This window comes from Filicampus tigris, chromosome 17 (genome assembly GCF_054856515.1).
Source record: "Filicampus tigris isolate MCC_2025a chromosome 17, RoL_Ftig_1.0, whole genome shotgun sequence".
In the NCBI taxonomy this organism is placed as follows: Eukaryota; Metazoa; Chordata; class Actinopteri; order Syngnathiformes; family Syngnathidae; genus Filicampus; species Filicampus tigris.
The window spans coordinates 5,261,432-5,281,124 of NC_141233.1; the positions used below are offsets into that span (position 1 = coordinate 5,261,432).

General features: G+C 41.2%; 1 protein-coding gene across 1 annotated transcript in view; it reads right to left on the reverse strand.

The window, feature by feature from the left end:
- Positions 1–7,483: 7,483 nt before the first annotated feature.
- spns2 (SPNS lysolipid transporter 2, sphingosine-1-phosphate) overlaps positions 7,484–19,693 on the reverse strand; it is a 60,984-nt gene continuing 48,774 nt past the window's right edge. The window contains exons 11-13 of the mRNA XM_086012895.1: positions 17,661–17,824; positions 14,264–14,310; positions 7,484–10,335 (exon numbers count right to left, since the gene is read on the reverse strand). Coding sequence (XP_085869021.1) covers positions 14,268–14,310; positions 17,661–17,824 — 207 coding nt within the window. The 3' untranslated portion in view covers positions 7,484–10,335; positions 14,264–14,267. The remainder of the gene's footprint in view (positions 10,336–14,263; positions 14,311–17,660; positions 17,825–19,693) is intronic.

The following is a 19,693-nucleotide window of genomic DNA, read 5'->3' on the forward strand; positions in this document are numbered from 1 at the left end:
AAGATGTAGGTTAAAATTGTCAACAATAAGATCACAGGGTGCAGGTAAAATGTCAGCAGGAGTGTTTTTTAAGATCTCGATAAAATTTGCTGCCACCTCAGAAGATAGGTAGCGTTTCTTCACTGTTCTGACCGGGACTGCTAGATGGTTAAAACTGGCGATGTTAAAATAGACACAGTAGTGGTCTGACACTGCCAAGTCAACAACAGAGGACAAATACATGGGAAATTTAGAGCCTTAATAAACTTAACATGCATGTGATTGTGTTTGGATGTCGACCAGTTTTGGGGGTACCCTGCCTCGGCTGGGGTAGACACCACCACACCTATGACACTAATAAGTACAAGGACTCCAGAAAATAGATTGATGAATAATCTTTATTCATTTTGACAGAAAGTGGCCCATTTTGAATATCGTCAGTGTCCCCGACGAGAACGCTAATACGTTTCCAGAATGTTTCTGGAGTCCAACCTCACATTTTCCACCCATTTGCAAACCTAGTTGTCTGCGCTAATTATAGCAATGCCGTTGGAAGACAAATGGAATTTATAACAAGCATACCAGTAAGCGAAAGTCATAATGAAAACTGTTCCCAAAACTTACACGGGAAGTGCAACACTCACAAGTCACATTGAAGTATCAATCACAACTGAACAACACAACCACTGAATTAGGTTTGATGACTTTCATAGCATTGGGTGGGAAAGCTCATTCTCCTCTTTAATGAGGCTTTAAATCAAATCAATATTAAAATGGATTATTTCACTTTGAATCAGAGGCGGTCCTGGTTAGATTTGGGCTCCGGGCGAACCATCACTTGAGCTTTCACAGTGTATACAAATGATTTAATTATGTACTTGTCACCTATTGGGGGTGAGTTTTGTAACACTGGAAAATATAAATGTAAAAATGTAATCCAAGTGGAAATTTAAGTCTTTGTGGCCGTTCACATCTCAAAATGATTCATATCCTGGCCAAACCTGGTGTTAAAATGAATTCATATTTGGTGGAATTTGTTTTGGCTTGAAATAACAAAGAGCTTATCAAATGACTGCAATAAAACACAGACAAAAGTTATTATTATTTTTAATTTCACAAAAAGTGTATGCCCCAAAAAATCTTTCGCTATCTCACCCATATTCAATATAAATATAGACAGTTGAACAGAATGGTGTAAAGTATGCTCGATAATGAAAGTTACCAGAACCCTTTAAATGAGTGAAAAAAGCTTCATCACAATAATCGGGGTTATGAATGGTTTTTAAAACGAAAAACAAACAAAACAAAACAAAACCCACAAAAAGATTTGTCACTATTATTTCCTGACATAACACCCATCGTCATTTTCTTATGTCATTTCCAGCCAGAATTCACATGAGCTCATATTGTGGCAAGTGTATGAATAATTTGGGCCCCACTGTAAATTGAATTCTGTCCAGCAGATGTAGTGTGGTTAGTGTGGGATTAAAACTAGTGATTACATTTTCTGTGAAGCTGCAACTAGAATGGCAACTGAGCCTGGGAACTACTTTACACCCTGTTCACACTTGCATTTTTTGTTATTTTAAACATTTCTGTAATTTAAAATGACATTTCATTTTCCTCACAGAAGTTGACTTCCTAAAACGCACATGGTTAATTTTCCACAGTCAAATAACTTCTCACATTAGATCTGACATGAATGGAAGTCTTTTATACGTCTTTCACTTGGTATCAATCCACTTGAGAATATAGTTCCCATACTCCTGTCATGCTTTTATTATTATATCCCTCCTGCCATATTTTCATTATCGATGTCATGTTCCTTAATGTGATTGAGAGTAAAACAGCGACTGGAATGTGGTGCTCATGAATGGCAAGACACGTGAGCTCATATCCTGACGTTTCTAAGTACAAATACATCTCTTTTCTCTTAATTCAATATGTGAAGTATAACATTCCTCTGGTAAAATGCTGCTGTGAATTTTGCAGCTTTAACAAGAAAAAGCACAAGGGACATAGAACCTGACATTTTAATGCTCATCTTTTTGTCATTTCTAAAATTCCAGTTCACCTGTATGTCTTATGACAATAAAAAATTATCAGTTGACACTTACTAATCAAACCAGGGTTAGTTTCAGTACAGTATTTGAATAAGTGTTAATCCACTCATTTTTAGCCATCTCTGGGGGCGGGCATTTTGTCACTTCTGTCGACTGAAAATGAAATCACAACTACTCCGGGCTCAGGTAACGACCAACCACACATGGCCGTGGCCATGGTCGTTGCCTGAGCCCGAGTAGTTGTGATGTCATTTTCAGTCGACAGAAATGCCAAAATGGCTGCCCCCTGAGATTCCTAAAAACGGGTGGATTTCGATGCTTAAATCATATTCCACAAACGCAATATTAATCAGAATGCTGTGTTTAAACTAGTGGGCCTGCTGGGAACATATTCTTGAAAAAAATATGTTTGGGTTCTAGAAGAGAAGTATGAAGCTTGGTTTTTAACTCATTTATAGGGGAAGTCAAACCCCAAATTTTCTTTACAATAATATGTTCTATGCATTTCAATTCATCTAAACTTGGCATTCTGATTAAGATTGCATTTGTGGAATATGAGTTAAGCAGCAAAATCCACCTATTTTTAGCAATCTCAGGGGGCGGCCATTTTGTCACTTGTTGTCGACTGAAAATGACTTCACAGTTGGGTCTCAGGGCTCAGGTAACAACCAATCACAGATCACCTGTTTTCTGAAGCTGAGCTATGATTACTCGTTACCTGAGCCCTGAGCAACTGTGATGTCATTTTCAGTTAAGCAGCAAAATCCACCTATTTTTAGCTATCTCAGGGGCGGCCATTTTGTCACGTGCTGTCGACTGAAAACGACTTCCCAGTTGCTCAGGGGCTCAGGTAACGACCAATCACGGCTCACCTGTTTTCTGAAGCTGAAATTCGATTGATTGATTGATTGATTGATTAATTGATTGATTAAAGCTATTATCATTGCTAATAACGACTAGCCGAATTAAAAAAAAACATTAGTACTCATACAGTTGTGTGTGTATCCTGTATGACTTGTTCATCCATTCATGCAGAGCTGTTACCATTCATGACCACAGCCCGCACACACAAGTCATTCACAAAGCTTCTTCTCTGCCTCCGTCTCACGTGTGAGATGCACGAAGGCAGACGCTGCCATGCATGCGGCCATGGGCAAATGTATAAATAGCCCCTGGATATTTTTTTTCTGAATCAGTGAACGCTGCGGAGGAAACATTAGTTCTAAATATGGAAGCACGAGAGCTAAAGACGGCAACCCAAGTCAGCCGACGTTTGCCAAGTCAAGCAAAAGTTGCTCATGTTTAATTCAGAAAACGAGGCGATTCGTAGCCTGCGACGCTGAACCCACTGCGGCTTATAACAAGTGAAGTCACAGCAGCAGTGCTATACCCTCGTCAATTGACATCGCGTCCTTTTTGGTATGCACGCGAATCAAATGAGTCCCTCAGTGGGACAGTATGAAATGAAGACCCTGCTGATGGGCATGATGACAGCTCAGTGCGATCTTCCCAACAAGCTTGAGGGCGGCTGAGGGCTGAAAGTCTTCTACTACTCCGACCGCAGGCCTAACTATCACTTGCCATTCTTGTCTTCCTGAATCGTCGCCTTTGTGCCCTCAACGACATTGCTCAACGCACCATGAAGCACAGCTCTTATTCCACATGAGCTGACAGCAACGAGCAGGAGGACATCTCCTGTCTCCTCCGGAACATGTGTCAGCTCCTTTCACGGCAATGTAACGTATGCGCAGATTTGCATCAACGCTCACGCTGACAACCGAAGGTTACTTGGCTCCTCAGGCCTGATGGTTCACACATGGGATTTTAGTGAAGCTCAAACAAGTGACTATCAAAAATAAAAGAAAATATGAAGGTTTGGAGGTCGAACTACTCAATTAGAAAATGTGCTGAATTGTGGAATTGCTGAACAAATAATTTTACGTTTCAAAAAATTGGAGATTTTTGGCAACATACAAAGGCAAGGAGAGCAGAAACAGAAGAGTTGTCATGACTATGGACTATTTGCACTTTTGTCTTGTTTTGAATACATTTTCTTTTGTTTCTTGTCATGTTTTGTTTTCTTGTGGTTTGATTCATGTTATGTCTCGTTACTAAGGTTTTGTGTCCACCTGTTCTTGTCAGCTCGGTCTTCCAATCAGCTCCTCAGCCTCTCGTGTCTTGTTCAGTTGTCCCTTGTGGTCTCGTCAGTTTGTTTGTTTTTAGTTCGATGCTTCCTTTCAGTCTTGGTTGGATCATTGCTTCTGTTGGTGTCCCTTGTCATGTTCCTATCTAGGAGTCTATTCCCAGTTTTAGTTTACTGCTTTGTGTGTTGTGTTTTTTTGGACTTTGGATTTAGTGATTTTGATTAAATTACAGTATTCGATTTGCTTTATTTATTTTTTAATATTTAAAGGGATGTCAACCCAAAAATGATTTTTACAATATGTTCTATGCAATCCCATTAGTCTAAAAACTAGCATTTTGATTAATATTGCATTGTGGAATATGAGTTAAGTCGTAAAAATCCACCCCTTTTTGTCCATTTCAGGGGGCGGCCATTTTGTCACCTGCTGTCGACTGAAGATTTTATCACAGAACCTTAGCGCTCGTAAAATCCAATTAAGGCTCAGCTTCAGAAAACAGGTAAGCCATAATTGGTCATGACCTGAGCCCTTTGTAACTGTGATGTCATTTTCAGTCGACAGAAGTGACAAAATGGCCACCCCCTGAGATGGCTAAAAACAAGCTGATTTTGACTCCGGATGCTTAACTCATATTCCACAAATGCAATATTAATCATAATGCCGAGTTTAGACTACTGGGGGCGCATAGAACATATTCTTGTAAAGAAAATTGTGGGGTTGACTTACCCTTTAAAGAAAAATTAGGACCGGTAAGTTGTTTATGTCACTAAATTGGGTTAATGATGGTGAGAAAGTGAGGTTCTGGTGTTCAAAAACATGAATGTGTTATCAAATATTATGTGTGCGTCTGTGTCACATTTCTAATGTTTGGAGTTCCGTAATTGTGAATGTTTTTGTGAATTTATTTATTTTTTTCATTTATGTGCCCTGCATGTGAATGGCGACCAGTCTTGGGTGTACCTCTTGCCCAAAGTCAGCTCATCTTGCGTAGTGTTTTTTGGGGGGGCTCATTTCACATTTTGATGTCCTAGAGAGACACACATAAAACGGCATATTATCGTAAAATGACCACTAAAACTTGAACTTGATGAGTACTGAAGAATCATGTCATAAGTATTCACACTGCCTGAGGTTATTGGGTTTTAGGCCCGAGGAGTGGAGAGCAAGCATGGTGAGACATTCACAGTCCAAGTGTGATTGTGAGAGGAGAGGATTCTGAATTATCATGTCAGTTTCCTTTTTTTTTTTTTTTTTTAAACTCAAAGCACCAGGACTGACAAAATATTTGCCCGTTCATTCATCCACTAACCCCCATGAAACAGACAGTTTGAAAGGATTTGCATCTAATATTTCTGAGGATTAAGGACTCTTTCAAGCCCAGATAATATTATGATGCTTATGAATTTAACAGTTCCTATCGGGAAAGTACCTCAAATAAATGCTAAAAAGCTCACGCTGAGAGCTGACGTGGGTCTTCGCGTGCTCCTTAGCTGTCCAACAAAAAGCTCTTGAGAGTTCATGGTAATGACGGTTTTTACAAGGGTTGGGCCAAACAATGCTGCCTTTGAACCCTAAACAAGCCGAAGCTTCACATTTCCCGCCTCACTTTGCCCCGCGCGTTGCACTAAAAATTGTCCTCTGTGAGTTCGAGTGGTGATGTGTAAATGGAAATTCCACCGCTCCCGAGAATGGCTCCGCTTTTCCTGTCCACGCCCCGGCGTTTCCTGCCCGCGTTTGAGATCCGAGCGCCTGACTTTGGGGTACATATTTGCCTGCCTGTGGGAAAGGGTGTGGGTTTGTGCGGGTCATCCACCAAGAAAACGCCGATTCTCCACTTTGAGCTTCCTGTGGCTGCTATGTAATCTTCCCCCTTTTTCAAGCTGACACATTTCAAATGCAGCGCTGTCTAATGAAAGACTCCGAAACCATCAGCCCTGTCTTCTTTTGTCACTAATGCAGCATATACTTACTCTTGAGTTTGCACAGCCCTGTCATAGACACATCCATTAGTGCGATTTGCATTCATGTTAATTTACTCTGCCCTCTGTAATGAACATCAACACAAAGAGCGCCTTGAGTTGCACTTGCTCACGCAAAGGTCAATATTGTCTTTCTTCTTTTTGACGCTGCGCCCAAGAGCCTGATTGGCAAGCCTGCGATGTGTCAGTGCATCTGTGAACACCACTCAGGAGACTCTCAAGATTATTTTACAAACCAGGCCTCACTGAGACCTGCCTCAGTGCACCTGAACAATACACTGGTTCATTCCTGAATTCAGTCAAGCACTGTAGTGCCGTAATTCAAATCAAGGCTTTGTGAGTGGACAAAGATGTGGACGAAAGAGAAAAAATGCACAGAATGTTTATTTCTACAGTAAAAATAATAGACATTTTTGAATTCACTTCAATGGAATTGAACAAGTCAAAATGTAAGTATGATTGTGTTACTTGTGTTAACATAATTAATGGAGGGAAGTCATTATTTGATAGAATGGCATCATATTGCATAGCGTAACTTAAATTGAATTGCAAAAGTTACATTTGTCATGTATTGCACCATACCGAGAGGTGTTTGTTGGTTTAGGGACCGATCATATCGAAACAACTTTCAGTAAGACCTTCCTATTCAAATAATCTCTTTCTTTCTTTCTTTCTTTCTTTCTTTCTTTCTTTCTTTCTTTCTTTCTTTCTTTCTTTCTTTCTTTCTTTCTTTCTTTCTTTCTTTCTTTCTTTCTTTCTTTCTTTCTTTCTTTCTTTCTTTCTTTCTTCTTCCTTCCTTCCTTCCTTCCTTCCTTCCTTCCTTCCTTCCTTCCTTCCTTCCTTCCTTCCTTCCTTCCTTCCTTCCAAACTTACTAACATTCAAATAATCTATTAATTCATGCTGCTTAAAAGTAATTTACAATGCATACGGAAACTGTTTCATACAATATTTCTTACCCCTATTTTTCTACCTTGTAGGACTTTGAGATGTGTTTGTATGCGTGAGTTAAAAACCGAAACGCACTGTGTTATAAATGTATATGCAATCATTGTTTTACGACTAGAAACAACAGCAATAACCTTATTACATGACAACACCAGTGTCCAGTGGGTCTATGGGTGTGTCGAGGCCAATGACATTCCAAATTTCTATTTTTTTTTACTTGAAAGAAGGGAGGCTGTGGGTCCATTGGTCATCTGACTTGAGGCAGTTTAGAGTTCCACTGAAACTGTTTCCATTTCGATGTGCTGTTCATTTCATGACTGTAAAATGTGTCATTTGTCCACATGCAGCATAAACACATACAGAGACAAAATGTAAGGTGATTAAATACTGTAGGTTTATTTGAATTACAGATGTGTACATTTTGTATCAACCCATGACGGGAGCATCACAGTTCAGTTCTAGAATAATATCAATTCACACTTCTCTCGGGTCAGCCTGCCTAAAAATAAAAATAACCTCTTGTTTTCTGCTTGAACATCAGAAATAGAACAGGTTTCTTTATTTACATCATTCTTGTATGACAAGAAATAGTGAATTCTCAACACATCACCTCAGTGATGATTAACATAGACTTTATTAGATACAACAGGTACTTAAGGATTGGTGCTAAAGAAACTAAATTTGGCAAATCAATTCATGACCCACTTGTTGACGGATGCCTTGATGTGAGCATGGAATGACCTCTGGGGTAGAGGCGGGGACATGGATGCTACGCTATTGTTGAAATAAATCCCTGAACATTAATGTGCAAAATGGCTCAACCGGTTGTTGCTTGGAAATAAACGTACAAAATGAAGCATCAATTTGCTGTTCTTTCTGTGTGTAAAACGTGTGAGATAAGCTCACACGTTTAGCTTTAGCGAAACCAAATGTTATTGTGTTTTCATTGAGATACAAAAGCAAGAACGAGCAGGCGTCTCAAAACCCAATGACATGAAACGTGAAGCGTGATTTACACAAACCTAACAATTCCCTTTACAGATTATTCATCATTACGGTAAACAAATAAATACATTGCATCCAAGCCATCACTTTACAATATATTACGATTGCTGCATTTCATATATGTATATATCTATAGAGATATATATATATAAAATCTAATATAGTTCGTTAAAAGATTTGGTAATGATAAAAAGACATTTCAGGAAGGTACGAAGCTTAGTTTATTAAGAGGATGCATGTGTATCGATGCATCGGGTTGGACACAATCACGTTCAGTGAGCTCCACAGAGAGAAGCTAAAGCTAATCATCCGCCACCAAGGACGCAGCCCACACACCACACACGACCCGTTAGTCACGCTCTCGCATCAGTGCTACAAGGACTCCCGCAACGACGTCGCTTTCATCCCTCCACCGAGGTCAACTCGTCCTCATGTCTATTTCCTTGCAAGCCTGAAAAGTGTTTTCCCCCTCTAACTTGCGTGCAACTATTTCAAAACTTGGGACTCATATTAGTGGCTTTAAGGTTCAATAAAATTGCATCCAGCAGTTACTGTCAAAATGATCCTTTGAGATGCCTAACTAACTGACTCACCTTTCATTCCTTTTGTTATGGTTGAACTATAAACGAAAAGTGATTTTGCTCGAATGTTTTTTTAAGCTCCGTGCATTCAGCGTGGTGTAATTGCATGTTTTACCATAATTTTCTCGCTTTAATCCGCTCATGGACAAAGGGGTGGTGGGCTTGAGGGCTAGTGATCCTCGCTTATCTGTCGGAACATTTCCTTTTCCTTTCTGGGAATTAGATTTCCTTCAGCAATAAACTAATGGCTGCAACTGCAGCTCCTGTCAAAGGTTCTTTTCTGGTCAAGGCATGAGATAACTAAAATATAGACAGCGGGTAGATGTTATTCTATCCAGTGTGGGCTGGGCTGAACTCTGTCTTTAAAAAGAGCCTCTGTGAGGGTATTTTGTCCAGAAATTCTAAACCAAACATCAGAGAGTGAGAAAGCCAGCTCACTGATAAGGCAGTGTGGATAAAAAGCTTCCAAAAAAAGACGTATTGCTTCCCATGTACATTAAAACAACCCTTTATACATCCCCAAGTCACAATAATAGTTATTTCTTTGTTGGGGGGAAAACCATATATACATACTATAAATTATAAAATATATAATCCAGTGTTTTTTTTTTTTTCTAAACCACCCAGATTGTATCACGTTGATTCCTCTGAAACAATCGCAGGCAGTAACCTCCAATGTTTAAAACAGACCTCACATAGAAAAACATCAAAATAAAGATTGTGAAAATTAATGAGGAGAACTTTTTCCCATCCCGTTCACGTTCGCTGGCACACACCGATTTAAGTGCTCCAAGCTAAAAAGGATACGCATCTGAGGCTCGTCGGAAACAGCTGCTTTGCTCTGTGGACAGAAGCACTTTAAGGCTGATTCACCGACCCACGCACAGTAATGTTTTTTGGCTCTGCGATGAAGACTATGTTTACACACACGGCACGGCCTCGCTCGTAATGCCATCGTGGCAGGTAAACGCGTCTCTGCATTTGTCCCAACATTATGTGAACGGACGCGCACTTGCAGGTTTCACTGCGGCATTTTTTGAAGTTTGCAGCTTTGGTCTGTTTACAGGCTTGAGATGGACCATGAATAAACGTGAGGGGAGGGGCTAAAGTTTGTGTTATCTTTCCATTTGACGGACTGAATTGTGCATGTAAACATAGTCAGTGGTGATGTCATGAGGGCGGTCAGTGCAAAGTCTGAAGGAATGTAATGACACTATGGCACTTGGTGCAGATTGACAGCCAACTGACGGACAAGCAGACAGACAGACAGACAGGCAAAGACAGACAGGGCAGGTTCATGGTCAGCATTCAGTAGTATGGCATCAGGAGATGTCACGGAGGTCGCCCGCCTCCCACTCCGAGTGAAAGTTGAGCGGATCCTCACAGACAGAGGTGAGGAGGACATCGGCTGTCAGGTTGGCAGGCTTTGGCTTGTGCACCTTCTCACCAGCTTGTGATTTCTGAGGCGTCTCCAAGGAGGGGCAAGACGCTCCCTTTTGCTCAAGTAAGAGACCATTCCATGGGCGCGTTAAGACGACGAGCGGCAACGGGGGCACGGGCGCGGCTTGGAAATCAACTGCCCTTGAAATTGATCTTCGCTTTGTCATCCCGGCTGCTGCTCCATCGCTGGCTTGTCACCTGAAAGGATGAGAGGAGGCGCATTGCGCGGTTAGTGCGTGTCCTCACCACGGATATGTAATTAATGTTGAGGTCCAAAGCTCTTGGGCCATCTGTTAGGACCTACATGATACAGCTAGCACCAGCCTGTGACCTAAATATTTTCCCTGCATCCATACCAACACATGTCTTCATGACCCCCCACCCCCCAACAAGCAACAACAATCCCACACGGTGCACACACACACAAACTACTTTACATTCTAAATTGCTATAAATTACAATAATCAAGTACATGCTAATTAGTAAATTGCTCATTCAAAATTAGCAGCATATTCCGCTTCATCCATTTTATGTACCATTTCCGCCAGACGGACTTTATTTTCGTATTTTAAGATCACTAAATCTAAAAAAAAAAAAGTTGGCCTTCGCTCATTCACATTCTCTTCCATCTGCGGAATACACAAACATAACTAAATACACGACGAGAGGAAGGGGAGATAACATTAGCTTTTTCAAGGTGCCATTGCTGTGACGTGATCAGAATGGATGAGAAAGAAGGCGACGTGGCCCGCTGTCTATTCTGGTCTGTCATTGGTGGCCTGAGTGCCCCCGTACGCAAAGTACAACTGCTGCTACAATGGGATTAGTGCCCGGGAGCTTGGCACAGCTCCATTCTTGCACATACCATACTGACCGTACAATTGGGACATTCAATCAGTTTATTAATTAACCAGGGGTTGGGCTGGATTATTTATTTGTATTTTTAACCACAGCTATATTGACTTCTTGGTATCTTTAACTCATCAATATGGGTAGTTTTATCCCTTGTTGGAGCAAAGGTAATTGAATTCAATGATCTTGTTGATTACCAAACAGCTCGAATAATGTTCAGAGTATGACAGAATTTCTTGCCTAATAATATTCAAAAACGTTTCCATACACAACATAGTCTCTTGTACACTGTAAACTGTACATTGATGCAAAAGGAAATTTTAGTAAGGAAACTATTGTTGGAATAGGGTGTGAGATAAATAAATTATGTTTCTTCCCACTCACTTTTGAACATGTTAACTCAAATTTGAATGTGAACTAGCTGGAAAACCTTGTGACTTGAACGGGATTTCGGTTTTGTTTTACGTTTGATGAATAGCCTTGGTGCTGTGCTTCTTTTTTTGTTGTTTTTTTGACGATTATTCATTCATTCATTCATTCATTCATTCCAAATCTTGACCCAAATCTTCAACCCAATGCACTTGGTATAGATAACCCAGCATTGCCTTGGTCCCTTTTGGACCCAGCGCTGGGTTAGCCATTTCACCCAATTTGGGCTCGTTTTAACCCAGCAGTTTTAATTCAAAGAGGATGTCGACCCAAACATATATTTTTCAAGAATATGTTCTATGCAGGCCCACTAGTTGAAACAAGTCATTCTGCTTTATATTGCGTTTGCGGAATATGAGATAATCTACTTGTCTTTCGCCATCTCAGGGGGCGGCCATTTTGTCATTTCTGTCGACTGAAAATCACATCCCACTTGTTCAGATAACAACCAATCATGGCTCAGCTTCAGAAAACAGGTGAGCTGTGATTAGTCGTTAGCTGAGCCCCAAGTAGTTGTGATATTCATATTCCACAAAGCAATATTAATCAGAATGCCGTGATTATACTAGTGGGCCTGCGTGGAACATATTCTTGAAAAAAAATATGTTTGGGTTGACTTCCACTTTAAGAGTGCATGAGTGAATGAGTGAGGAGTAGAAGACGTTAAATGTCAACAAACTTAAAACAATTACATTTGGGATACATCCTCTTCTTTTAAATGATCGCTTGCAGTCTAAAATGTCATTGAATAGTTCAAATTCCAGCGTGGCTATAAATAGATTTAATGATTCCATCATTGTATGGCAGGTTGGCCTGCCCCCTCACAGCTTTACTCTTCCCGAGCTAATGGGAGCTGGCGAGGGAATAAAGCCCAATCAAGTTGATTGAGTGGTGTGGGACTGACAGGATGCATGATTAAAGCGGTTTCTGGCTTCACACTTGGGCTCGAGTGGAAGTGACTGGTAAAGGAGGTCAAATATTTCATCACTGGCACAGTGTGTGACGCACGGTGTCTTCCTCTCCACTGCTGACTTGCGTTCCAGGCAGTTTCTACTAAATGAATGCGTGAAAGCCTGCAGCTGTACAAACACTTCACTTCGGACAGCAGTAACCCAATGCGAGTTTCGCTTCAAGATGTGAGTCCCTTCGCCGGCTGCGTGGTCCCCGAAGAAACGAGCGTAAAGTTCTGCTGTCAGATCTCACGCCGACCAGCTTGACAGCCAAGAGCTCGAGGATGCCCTGTGGGTGGAGTCCACCCACCGAGAATATTAATCGACTCTCGGCGTATGTCAGTATTAAACGAGGATTGTCAATCAATGTTAAATAGTTTAGGAGATTACTGCTTGACTTCATCCTCACTCATCAGCAAAAGTGTCTTCCTCCTACTAATTCCCGTCTTTCACTTTCACTCAACCGATCTCTCTATACTGTACTTCCACCAAGGAGGTTCTTTTCTTCAGTGTTTGCTTGTATGCAACTCAGACAAGCTTGGAATCGTACCAAGGGTCTTCCCATTGATTTTCTCTGAGAATTCACACACTGAAGAAAACAGTCATCGTCCTTGTCTTGTTCGATATGTGGAATACTTTTCTCCAATTCTTTCAACTTTGCATGAAATGTGTTTTCTGGTCCTGACACACTCATGCCAAACCAAGTCATTTTATTTCATCAAATCTCACCAGATCAAGGAGGTTGTTTGCCCGATTGGTTGTGCTTGAATGATTCTATTCCCCTCGCCAAGCGTGAATCTGTTGGGTGGTTTGTTAAGCGAGATTGCACAACCACTAATACTCTCCCACTAATTCATTTTTGCTTTTTTGCTGTTTCAGTCTGTTTGCATTGGAGAGAAGTGACCAACCGGATTAAAAAAAAAAATACAGCTGGAGTGGGTCAGTATGTTTTTCAGTCAAACAAGTCAGAAAGAGATGATTTGATGATGCTCTTCCTTGGTAGAGATGCGCGCATGTCACGAGCACACACGCTAGTTAAACAATCTTCAGTTTCTTTAAGCATGAATGTGTGAGTGGTCCTATAGTTTTACCGGCCAATTTCTAATCAAACATGTAAAACCGGTAGGATAAGCTAAACGAACACTAACAATTGCTTGGTCGATAATCGCATCCATGACTATTTGCATACACTTTGGTGTGTCGTAGTGTCAAGAGGACAAATAATCATAGATAATACTACCAAAGAGTGTTTAGAACGCGGTAACGTTTTGGAACGTTTGGTTGAAGACGATAACCTTTAAAATTCTTAAAATCAGTGAGTCGAGAGTTTATTCTTGTTATGCTGTACTGGGCTTGCGACATTTGCTCCTCATTGTTCAACAGTGTAGACTTGGCTGCTGCATTGCCCTTTATTGTCTTTTTTTTCCCCCTCCTTGGTTAATAATTAGAATGCTTGAGCAACATGTGTGTACATCAGATAAAAAAAAATCCCAGGAACTGGGGAAGGCTGCTTGAATGGCTCTTGATAAGATGTTAGGCGGTGGGTCAAAAAAACCACGCCAAGAATGTTAGACACTCTGTCAGCACAATGCTACTGTAAGCAATCAGTCGCATGAATTATAAGTCTGGATAACCTCACGTCAAAGGAAGTATGCTGCTTCAAGCCGGACACATCATCTATGTGTTCATCTATCCATCTATTTTCTATACCGCTTATCCTTTTCCGGGTTACGAGGAGCTGGAGCCTCGCCCAGCTCAAGACAATGCCCTGGACTCATCGGTAGATCGAAACAGACAACCATTCACGCTCACTCTGTCACTAAATGTGAATTGAACCAAATGACCCAAAATACTATCAGTGACTCTGGTGTTGACATTTAAAAAAAATAAATTACCTGATCACACCTTGACCGAAGTGGAGGGCCGAGAGAGCTGGCTCAACCTGATGAGAGAAAGAAGATATTTATGAATTTAGATGCCAGATAAGACAAAATGCATGTCCAAAAGTGGCTTGGTTTTGCTTTCACCAACCAGCAAAGTACGCTGTGTTTTAGACCCTTTTGGGACACCGTAGTTCTTGCTAATTTCTTTGCGGAAATTTGTCAAAATAGGGTGACCTTGCCAGTTTTAAAGGCCGTCACCGAAGTCCCCATAGCAAGGAGTGAATCACACATCATACTGAGCGAGAAAGATGACTGCAGTTTTTTTGTGGTATGGTGGTTGTCGGTTTTTTGACGGTTTTGACATTCGACATTTATGAAGGACGCTTGGAATTGTACTATTTTGCCTAGAGGTGTTATTCATCCAAACATTTACTGTAATTATGACTACAAGTGTGCTAGCATAGGTCAGTGATTGACTATGGTGTACTCCCTTACATAAAAATTTGGGTTGCATCGCCACAGTAAGGAACAACGGCATTGAAAACTGGGGACCCCCTGTCAGTAAACCGTTTAAGATGCTGGAGCCTCGCCCTTTTTATTTTACAACACCACAGCAGACCACTAAATTAGATGAAGTGGTGTTCCCATGGCAATCACAATGACACATCTCTTCTAGTTACGATACATGACCGTCAAATTATCGATCAAATCTGAGATCAAATCAGGAAACATTGCTGCGTTTGGTCCTAATACTGCTGCAGACTACTCCCTGCACCCCTAAATGGATGTGCCCAACAAGTCAGCGCTGGCATGGCAGATGAGACCGATCTGCTTATACATCAGTAAGTGTAAATGTAGATCGGGCGAAGGCGTGTATTTAGTGGGGGTTGGGGGGGGGGGGGGGTAGGTGCACGCAATGAGCCTGAGCTATTAATAGAAACAGTGTAGCCAAAAAAAGGTAGCAGCCTCGAAATAAAAAAGTGCTTCTTGAAGCTGAGAATAGATGCGCTCCAGTGAGTATACTAGTTCGGCTCCGCTGCTTTTATAAATAGCTAAGTATCCGTCGACGTACTCAAAGAAGGGGAAACGGTGCTCTGTAAAGTCAGTTGGAATTTATACATCAGAGGCTTGCTAGCGTGAATGTAATCTATAAATATCAGCCGTGGAACAACCCTTGTCGTACACGTTGTCACTGTTCTTGGGCCCCGAGGAGACAATGTTACATAAGAACTGCTGCTGTTCAAGTTTTTCTTCATTGACATGTCTTGTACAAATTTGTGAAGGGAGATACTTCAAGTTAGGCTATGTGAGGAATGCAACAGTATGTTTGCTGAGCATGAATACTTGGAGCTGGTGTACAATTAACTCGTGTGTGGGTGAGGCTTACGTCCATTCGTTCTAAATAGCGCTTGTCCTTATTGGGGTCACGGGTGAGCCGGGGCCTCTCTGACTTTGGGTGAGAGTTGGGGTACAGCCTGAACTGGTTGCCAATCAATTGAAGGGCATGTATAGACAAACAACCATTCACACTTATGTTTTCCACCATGTTCAACAAGTCAATTACAGATTTTTTTTGCATGTGTTTTCAATAATTTTTTTTTTTAAAAAGTCCCAAAAATGAAATGTTTGTGAGATAAAGCTACTTGACGTGCCGAGGACTAAGCGGCGCCTCAGAGGGGATCGGGCCATTTCTGTTGCTGGTCCTTCCCTTTGGAATGACCTGCCATTAAATGTTAGTTTGAAGACACATTTCTATTCTTTGGCTTTTGATCCGACATGAAACCGACACTTTTCTGCTGTTTTCCGGTGTCTACAGTATATAGTAATTTGTGTTTTAATTTATTGCTTTCACTTGTTGTATTATTGCTATTTTGTTATTGTAATGTAAAGTGCTTTGTTACAGCTGTAGCTGCTATGAAATGCTCTGTATAAATAAAGTTGTATTGTAATACAATACTGATCTATTTAATCTGAACAGGACGGCAGACTAGTGCTTTTTACTACATTGTTCTGCATTTGCTGCCTTTTTCCAGGAGCAGAGCCCACAGAAACCACATCACAGCTACCTTATGGCAGCCATAGACCTACACCACTCTAAGTCCTCTGTAAAATTATACATTTAACAATACACAAAGGGCATATTAACAGCTTGGATGGTAGCCTGACAGGAGTTTTTCAAAGTACTGTACATAACTCTTTCCACAAACCCTTCCCAAATATTTCCCAGTGGTGTTACTTTCCAAGCTCTTACAATTGCTAATAGATTTTTTCCCCCTCAGCTTAAGCGATAGCAAATGTCTTATTTCTCTTCATGAGGTGTTTCAGCGTGGGAACAACTAGCAAATGGCGAAAAAGTAGCAAAGAGGCTGACTGACTGGTGACAAGACGTCAGGCATCAGGCTGCCACCCTGTCTAAAAAATATCCCTCATCTTTTACAGGAAGGAAATCATTTCTGAGTATGAGTAGCAGGGGAGTATGCCAATGCGATAAAAAGTCGGATAAAATAAGCAGAAAGAAAAAAACAAGTCGTACCTCAACCCCTTGTTTTAGCCTTTTAATGTCATGGGCAACTACCGTGTGCTCTGTGTTCACAATGGGGTGTTAGAAAAAGATCGCTGAATATCACGGTGGTAACGGGTTGAGAAAAAAAGATAAAAATAAACAATTAATAATGATGGAGAGAACTGCAGAGTCAGCACTTGAGTCTTTTTAGCTGACTAGACTTAGTGGTCAGGTCAGTGTTGGTCACTGTTGGCCTTGTGAGCTAGCTTGTCCCCGACACATAGCAAGTATGGTAGGCTTCAAGGGTCAAAAGTGCTCCACTGTGTTGAGGTTGTGAGCTCCCGCTAATGGGATGTGTTTCAACAATTTCTCTATTATGCTCAGCAAAGCCAGTATAGTAAACACTAATAATTCCTTTTGTTGCTATATGAAATTCAAGGAATATTATTTATAAATGACACCTCTTTCTGATTTTTTTCACATTTGGGGAAACACGAGTTTCTTGGGAAAGTAGCATTATACTTCATATTTCATAAGATAAAGAAACCAAGTCTGTGTTGCAATCTGAATTATACATTCATCCATCCATATTCCAAACCGTATGATATGTTCCTGTGCCTTTTAAAAGCAGTGGAAAAGTAAAACCAAACATTTGAAAGCAGCCTGTTCCACTATTAATTTGCGGCTCTAAAAATCCTTTTTATGACTTCATTTGTACGATGTAATGTGTTGCCATTCTGCATAAGGGGGAGTCCCCCTCTCCTTCAGATCCAACACTCAGGGATTTTGATTTTCACTCAAAAAGAGATGATGAGATCTAATACATGTGTTAAAATACTCAAAGCAGATTCAGCCCATAATGAATGACAGTATTTATGTATCCCAGCATTGCCAAGAGCCACTTACTGATTCTGAGCCTTCTCTCGGTCATCCAGAAAGAAGAGCGCCGTGGCCAGGAAGAACATGCCCCCCAGGACGATGATGAAGGGACAGAGCATAAGGGCGTAGCCCAGACTGAGGAAGCGCCACAGCGCCGACGTCGTGTAGCTCTGACGAAGGCTGTCAGAGATCTGCACCGGGCAACACGCCAGAGGAGAAAGGATCAGCTTTGACAAGTGCAAAATGGCCATACAAAGGACCTGCATGGTTATTTAAGGGAATAGAATGAAATCAAACTTCTGTATGGCAGTGCATACGCCTTATGGGCAAACGTATTGGGTCTTTGGTTCTGCTAAACCAAACCAAAATGCTCGGTGAAATTTCTTCATTCATACTCAAACAGAAAACGGCCTTGTCCAAACTGTTCCCACAGAATTGGATGTATAGAGTTGTCCAAAATGTCGTGGTAAAATGAAAAAGTAGAATTTAATGGGAACCCCCGAGTGATAGATTATGTTTGTCCTTATGGTGTAATGCCATCGGAATACATAGTGGTCAAAGAATAACACCAAGAGGCGAACAGGCCTCAGTGTGCCTCCATTCATATCTCCAACACAGTGACAAATGTGATGTGGAGAGGGTTGTTGCTTTAAATAGACTGCTAATTATTCAGAGGCATGCAAAGTAAGGACAAGAGCGTCTTGTTTGAGAGTGACAGTCTCTGAGGTCAAAAGTTACCCTGGCTGAAGCACATTGATTTTATGTCCACATCAGCAAAATGAGATCCTCTATGGAGGGAGCTGGTGAAGCGCTGGCAGGAGGATGTGCGCATACCGTGTGTGGTCATGTGTGTGGAGTGTTCATCTTCAGCAGCTGCCCGTGTGTTAGTGCAGATTTTCTTAACGTGTGTTTCCTGCTCCAATAAATGATTGCCCTTAGCCAATGCATCTTTGCTAAAAATACATAAACAGCTGCTCGTATTATTATATTTTTTTTCTTAAGAGATTGCTGATAGATTCTTTCTGATGCCCCGCCCTCTGCCGGCGGCCATGTCTCATGTCATATAATAGTATATTAAATGCGTCTCTTGGGATTCTGATGTGACAACTGCGTACATGCACACGACGACATCTTAGCGAGAAAATGAGAGGCCACATTGGAAGTGCTAAGCGATATATTGGCAGAATCTTACGAAGGCGTCCAGCCCATTAAAGGCTGTTACGTGGTCCAAGAAATCCAAAAAGAAGCTGAGTCGCAGCTTTCTCCCGTGTTACTCAATCACAGAATCAGCCCCAGGCTGCACGGGTGGCTGCGTACTGTATCTGCCTGTGCTCAGTGAGCGTCACGATGACTCCATTGCACTTGTATGCTAAACCTCAGTTTCGGAACTGAGGCACTGAGTAATGACGCACTTGGAGCATTGCGGCTCTTGTTGGTCAGTGGTGTGAAACCCGGGGACTTTCACTGCTGCGGCCAGATGGAAAATGTTGGGTGCTCTGGTTAAGACCGCTGATACATTTCAATTCCAAATACGGTTAGGTTAGCACAAATTTTACTGTGCACTCTTAAACCTCGATGGAATCGTGTTTTGGTACCTCAAGTGGTGAGCGGCAACTTCAAATTGAACTACTTACAATGATACCTTTCATTATTTTGAGCCTTTGTTGTGCAGTTAATCCTTTTGAAAGAAAAATCAACTTGGACCACTTGGACCACACCCCCTATGCCATAATTTCTAGTAAAGAAAACTATGGCTAATACATTTTTAAAAATACAGTGAAGAAATATAGTGAAATATTGGGTTACAACACTGACCTTGCATAGGATTAGCAGTACAGAAAAGGGATCAATAGTCGAAATTAATTCATACAGATTCTGAAGTAGGCCTACAGATGTTCAAAATGTGGAACATTGTGAACAAAAGATGTGAGTGGGGTTTTTCTTCAATACCAATCAAGTGATCATTTTGCTTTAATTCTATTTCTAGCATTCAAACCACTTTTGTCTTTGGAAGCGCTTCTCAGCAGTGGAGATGACTTGGTTCTCGTTTGCTCGGCATT